General features: G+C 46.6%; 2 protein-coding genes across 2 annotated transcripts; one reads left to right on the forward strand and one right to left on the reverse strand.

Annotated features, from left to right (window-relative positions):
* Positions 1 to 1,113: 1,113 nt before the first annotated feature.
* Positions 1,114 to 2,145, reverse strand: LOC135816563 (uncharacterized). Its single transcript, XM_065329758.1, has one exon. It carries the CDS (start codon positions 2,143 to 2,145, stop codon positions 1,114 to 1,116), a length of 1,032 nt encoding a protein of 343 aa, XP_065185830.1.
* Positions 2,146 to 2,704: 559 nt separating this feature from the next.
* LOC135816564 (uncharacterized) lies at positions 2,705 to 3,736 on the forward strand. Its single transcript, XM_065329759.1, has one exon. The coding sequence runs from the start codon at positions 2,705 to 2,707 to the stop codon at positions 3,734 to 3,736; it is 1,032 nt and encodes a 343-aa protein (XP_065185831.1).
* Positions 3,737 to 6,973: the final 3,237 nt, after the last annotated feature.

Raw genomic sequence — 6,973 nt, forward strand, 5'->3', positions numbered from 1 at the left:
TGATGCTCAGATAGTCTCATAATGCCGGATATAATGCCGGCATTTTCCGCTGGACCCCAACCGTAGTCCTCCTCAGCAATGGTTCTGCCCTGCGTGATCATTTAGCACACGATGTTAGGAGCAACTGGGTTTACCCACGTACATTTAGTTCGAATTAATATCCAAAAAAAACTCAACACTTACGGCCATAGCGATAGCGAACCAAAGGACGTTATCTCAAACAGCAGTTGGACACGGACAAGTAGGGAACTGTCACTAGTGAATTGACACTAGTCTTTACTAAAAGAGTTGGTGGACAAGCCGTTGATTATTCACTCTCATTGTAATATCAAAAAGTATTCTTTCTAGACCAAAGAGTGGTATATTTGATAACATTTAATAACGATAGAATTTTTTTTTTTTTTTTTTAATGATACTTCTCCAGACGTTTCGTTGTTCTGAACAACATCGTCAGTGGATAAAGAATGGAGGGCTTTGGGTGGTGGCACGGGTTAATAGGGAGTGATGGTGGTGAGATGAGGTGAGGTGAGAAGGTGAAGGTGGGAAATACATGTATCTAAGTTAATGGTGAAGGTTAGGTGCGGGTCGATACAGGTGGGAAGGGGTACACCCTTCGGGTAGAAGTGTAGGTTGGTAGAAGGTGTTGGTGTGCGTAGAAGGTGGAGTGGCGTAATGGAAGTGTCGGGTTGATAAATGTGGGAGAGAGTCTAGGTAGGGTGTGGATCAGCAATAGGTGTTGGTGTATGTGGTGGGTAGAGGTGTGTGTGTGTGTGTGTGTGCGTGCGAAAAAGAGTAAGGTAGTGAGTATTGGTATGCGTGGAAGGAAGATGTGACAGAAGATGTGCGCTATAGGCAAGGGGTGCAGGAATATTCTGAGGTGGTGGGTGGGACTAAAACAGGAGGTTGTGATTCATCTAGTGATATATATAATATTAGCAATAGCAGCAGTATATACAAAGAGGCGTGTGTGTGTGTGTATGCGTGTGCGTTTGCAAGCTTTTTGGTAGTGTAGTGTGTTGGGGGGGGGGGGGAGACAGCACCGGGTGCGGGTGTTCTTCTTCTATTGCGATCATTTTTGGATGGGTTGGCAGATAGTGGATGGTGGTAGGCAAGTTATGCCAAGAATCCAGTTCCCATATCTTCTTTTCTTCTGTTGATAGTTGGTTTCTTGTCGCGAATGGCATATGCCTCACGGATCCGGAGCCTCAGCTCATCCCTCTCCGTGAGCTGAGCAATCTCGTACATAATCTCTGGGGTGGCGTTCGGGTGTTCCCTAGCGTAGTGCACACCGAATGCAGACTTCTTGTCATGAGATTTTGCAGCATTTGTGTGCTCTTGGGCCCGGGTGTGCACTTGCCTCCCAGTCGAGCCGACGTATCTCTCGTGACAAAGGTGGCATGTAGCTTCGTATACGGCAAATCTGCAGGTGCACTTCTTCCTGAACATAGGGCATTCGCGCATTCTGCATTTTTCTGGTTCTCCTTTTTTCTTCGTGAGTTCTTGGATGGTTGGGGGTCGAGGGTTAACGAGGCGTGCCGTTATGCCGTTTTTCTTAAGTGCCTGTCGTACTTGGCCGTTAACCTTGTCGGAGATGTACGGTATTCTAAATACCAGTTGTTTCCCTTTTGTTTGTTTACTTGTGTTTCTTCTTCGGGCTCGCGCTTTGATGATGTGTTCTGCAGAATAGCCGTTCCCTGCAAGTTTATCTGAGATGAGGCGTCTGGCTTCCTCCGCAAACTCAGGCGTGCTGTTGTCTTGTGCTCGTTTGTATTCATTGTTAATGACCGCCATCTTAACCGCCGTTGGATGGTGGGAATCTGCGTGTAGTGTTATCCCTTTGTTTGCTTCTTTTACGTAGAGCTTGTGTGTGACTTTGCCGTCAGGAAGAATCTTTAGTCTGATATCCAGGATTGGTAGGAAACCATCTTTGTCCGGCAACTCCAGTTCAAACTTGATTGTCGGGTGTTTTCCGTTGAGTTTGGTCAGTAGAGATTGTGCTTCCGCAGGAGTGTCAACTGCGGTTCCCGAGTCGTCTACATAGCGAACGAACACTGGCAATGGCGGCGAGATGTTTCTGTAAATGTGGCGCTGTTCAAAGCGGTCCATGACGATGATAGCTATTGTGCCGCTGAGTCTGCTGCCCATCGCCAATCCCCTTGTCTGTTTGAATGTTCCAAGGGTTGGGTGTTGGAACACGTTGTTATATAGAATCAGCCCGAGTAGCTCTTTTAGGTCGACCGGTGTGAGGGAGTAGGTATTGATTTTGAAGCGGTTCGCGTATTCGAGGACGGTGCTGATTCCTTCTTCAATGCCAATGTTTGTGTATAGCGAGATCACGTCGAATGAGATGGGGATTTTCTTCTTCAGTTTGTTTTCGTTGCTCGTAAATTGGGCTATTAGGTCCCGCGTGCTGCTGATGTGGGCGCTCACGTTAAGCAGCACGCGGGACCTAATAGCCCAATTTACGAGCAACGAAAACAAACTGAAGAAGAAAATCCCCATCTCATTCGACGTGATCTCGCTATACACAAACATTGGCATTGAAGAAGGAATCAGCACCGTCCTCGAATACGCGAACCGCTTCAAAATCAATACCTACTCCCTCACACCGGTCGACCTAAAAGAGCTACTCGGGCTGATTCTATATAACAACGTGTTCCAACACCCAACCCTTGGAACATTCAAACAGACAAGGGGATTGGCGATGGGCAGCAGACTCAGCGGCACAATAGCTATCATCGTCATGGACCGCTTTGAACAGCGCCACATTTACAGAAACATCTCGCCGCCATTGCCAGTGTTCGTTCGCTATGTAGACGACTCGGGAACCGCAGTTGACACTCCTGCGGAAGCACAATCTCTACTGACCAAACTCAACGGAAAACACCCGACAATCAAGTTTGAACTGGAGTTGCCGGACAAAGATGGTTTCCTACCAATCCTGGATATCAGACTAAAGATTCTTCCTGACGGCAAAGTCACACACAAGCTCTACGTAAAAGAAGCAAACAAAGGGATAACACTACACGCAGATTCCCACCATCCAACGGCGGTTAAGATGGCGGTCATTAACAATGAATACAAACGAGCACAAGACAACAGCACGCCTGAGTTTGCGGAGGAAGCCAGACGCCTCATCTCAGATAAACTTGCAGGGAACGGCTATTCTGCAGAACACATCATCAAAGCGCGAGCCCGAAGAAGAAACACAAGTAAACAAACAAAAGGGAAACAACTGGTATTTAGAATACCGTACATCTCCGACAAGGTTAACGGCCAAGTACGACAGGCACTTAAGAAAAACGGCATAACGGCACGCCTCGTTAACCCTCGACCCCCAACCATCCAAGAACTCACGAAGAAAAAAGGAGAACCAGAAAAATGCAGAATGCGCGAATGCCCTATGTTCAGGAAGAAGTGCACCTGCAGATTTGCCGTATACGAAGCTACATGCCACCTTTGTCACGAGAGATACGTCGGCTCGACTGGGAGGCAAGTGCACACCCGGGCCCAAGAGCACACAAATGCTGCAAAATCTCATGACAAGAAGTCTGCATTCGGTGTGCACTACGCTAGGGAACACCCGAACGCCACCCCAGAGATTATGTACGAGATTGCTCAGCTCACGGAGAGGGATGAGCTGAGGCTCCGGATCCGTGAGGCATATGCCATTCGCGACAAGAAACCAACTATCAACAGAAGAAAAGAAGATATGGGAACTGGATTCTTGGCATAACTTGCCTACCACCATCCACTATCTGCCAACCCATCCAAAAATGATCGCAATAGAAGAAGAACACCCGCACCCGGTGCTGTCTCCCCCCCCCCCCCCCCCCAACACACTACACTACCAAAAAGCTTGCAAACGCACACGCATACACACACACACACGCCTCTTTGTATATACTGCTGCTATTGCTAATATTATATATATCACTAGATGAATCACAACCTCCTGTTTTAGTCCCACCCACCACCTCAGAATATTCCTGCACCCCTTGCCTATAGCGCACATCTTCTGTCACATCTTCCTTCCACGCATACCAATACTCACTACCTTACTCTTTTTCGCACGCACACACACACACACACACACCTCTACCCACCACATACACCAACACCTATTGCTGATCCACACCCTACCTAGACTCTCTCCCACATTTATCAACCCGACACTTCCATTACGCCACTCCACCTTCTACGCACACCAACACCTTCTACCAACCTACACTTCTACCCGAAGGGTGTACCCCTTCCCACCTGTATCGACCCGCACCTAACCTTCACCATTAACTTAGATACATGTATTTCCCACCTTCACCTTCTCACCTCACCTCATCTCACCACCATCACTCCCTATTAACCCGTGCCACCACCCAAAGCCCTCCATTCTTTATCCACTGACGATGTTGTTCAGAACAACGAAACGTCTGGAGAAGTATCATTAAAAAAAAAAAAAAATTCTATCGTTATTAAATGTTATCAAATATACCACTCTTTGGTCTAGAAAGAATACTTTTTGATACTAGTCTTTACTTCTACTTGTGTGGTAACCGTTTTACTTCCCAACGGGTGTATTCACAACTAGTGGTAACAGAGATGAACGGCCTGCTGAATAATAATATATTTGTAGCACCAAACCTGGTGGAAAAGCATTTCCACAAGTAGGAATGTGTCAGTGAATGATTATGTGTATCATCAGCGCACATGATCATTCTCATCATGTCAAGGCACACCAAAGAAATAAAGGAGTAGGTCTACATGATTGTACTACACTCTACACTACAGTGCTAAAAACCGTGACTGGGAACAATGTCTCACTCCCATGGCCCAAGGCCCACTACAGTCAGTGGCCTGCCGCGGCTGTGGGCCGAAACTGGCGAAAGTGCCACAATGCGAAATCTCTTCGAAGTACAAGTGCCTGGACCATGTGGACCGGTGCGGTGGTGCTTATCAGGGAGTCGTATTATAATAAGACTCGGGAGGCGACACGCGGATCACTTGTGCACAACCATGATCGACTCAACGATTCAAAAAAATAATTATTACGACCTGCTCGGGAGACGCGGTGTGGGACAAGTCCGTACATAGTCATAGACATAGGTCATAGCGTGCGGGAAATCCGTACATACTTCATAGCGACCAATCGTCGTCTTCGTCCTTTCGAGTGGTCAGACTCGCGATCTCCATTGCCGAAATACAGCTATCTGTTGCTATCTCTGAGGAGTTCACTTGTTCACTGGCTTACTCACTGGCTTTGCACTGCCACTCGAACTCTGAGGCATTTTGACCACCTAAGATGAGGTAATCCTTTCTTTAGGCCGCGCTCACACTGCGACCATGAGCACGCGTCCATGCGTCAGCAAAACGCAGAAACGTGGGAGTCGTGCTCACACTAGGCCTCGTACACGCGTAGACGTGAAGTTGTCACACAAACTTTACGAATTGCAGTTCGTATCCAAAAGAGTTCGTGCGTTTCCTAATAAAGTTGTGGCCCGTTTTGGATGTAATTTTTCGCATGTTGCATGTTGGAGGAAGTGCCTCGTGGCTCCTGGCTCGTATTCTTGAAGTCGACGAAAATAATTCATACAATCAGGTAGGTTTGGACTCTTGAGGGACTGCCGCTGACATCCAAGCGCTTTCGCTTTCCTGACCTCGTGGTCAGAGCAAGTGCCAGTGCAGTGGAAATTCCGGTAGTGGTTTCTTTCGTCTGTTGCCGAGATGAGAACTGTATTTTCCGGTGATATGTACATGTAACTGAATTGTCTTGAGGTATGGCATTCCATCATCGCAGAAAAGTAGAGAAAGATGATTTCCGAAACCGAAAAGCCAGACCAAGCTGCCATCGTATTGAACGAGTACACTGTAGAAATTGGTCACTGACCCGATCACAACGAAGCAACTACAAAAACAAAAACAAAATCGACATCGTCCAAAAAGGGCAAAAAATGCATATATGGCGGTGCGTGCAGGACCACAACCACAAAATTTTAAAAATGTGCAAATGTCGAGGTGACATCGACAACCGCGCCGATTTTCATGAATCAACACACCGGAATTTGAGAAATTGAACATACTTCAGGCCAGGTTGTACACAAATACGCTGCACGTCTACGATCATGTTGCCACCAAGTCGTGGCACCCCCCTCCGGAGGTCGCGGTCACGATTTGAAACGTGGCCGCGACGTTTTGGTCAAGTTCATGCCGTTGCCATGCAACTTGGCCGCATGGCCGCATGGACGCTGGTTTTGGTCGCAGTGCAGTGTGAGCGCGCCCTAACAAATTGCCTCAATATTTTCTCACGTTTAGGGCAATAAAGTAATTTTTTTCCTTATGCCGAACTTTGACTAACTAAGTTGCCCTGTCCCAGTGATCTACAATACTTATATTACACATTTGTGAAATATTGGACCAATCCAGATAAACGAAATGACTTACATTCGAAATTACATTTTCCAAAGTTTTCCTTCGCAAATAGTCCCAATTTGTCCAAATAAATACGACTCCCTGATGAAAACCGTAGATCTACTATGTACAGTGTACATACGACTCCCTGGTATCTGCAGATCGTGCAGAACTACCAAATTTATATTTTATAGAAGAGATGCGGAGTTGCACACAACGAGGCTCTTGTTTACATGTATCTACTCTGCCTCTGGATTGTATTAGGGAGCGTTCGAATTGTCTTCATCGACTGTTCGAACAAATTTCTAGGGATTTATTGAAGTGTCCCAATAATAATAATAATTTAATACTCGCGGGATCCGCGCTAATAGACACCCTTAGCAAAAAACGTTATGTTGTAACGGTATTATCGTAAGGGGGAAAATACCGTGATTTGGGTTCGACCTTTAGCAAGATGCACGCTATTTTTAGTACGCTGTTGCCACGAGAGTAGCTTCGATTTCGCGCGGTACAACAATTTTTGTCACCATATACGCGATGCAAGGTGAAATGCGTACGGACTATGCAA

Source organism: Sycon ciliatum, chromosome 5, assembly GCF_964019385.1.
Source record: "Sycon ciliatum chromosome 5, ocSycCili1.1, whole genome shotgun sequence".
In the NCBI taxonomy this organism is placed as follows: domain Eukaryota; kingdom Metazoa; phylum Porifera; class Calcarea; order Leucosolenida; family Sycettidae; genus Sycon; species Sycon ciliatum.

What these genes read in the sequence shown, in the direction of transcription:
- LOC135816563 (XM_065329758.1), bottom strand. Translation starts at nt 2,145, where the DNA reads ATGGGCAGCAGACTCAGCGGCACAATAGCTATCATCGTCATGGACCGC.
- LOC135816564 (XM_065329759.1), top strand. Translation starts at nt 2,705, where the DNA reads ATGGGCAGCAGACTCAGCGGCACAATAGCTATCATCGTCATGGACCGC.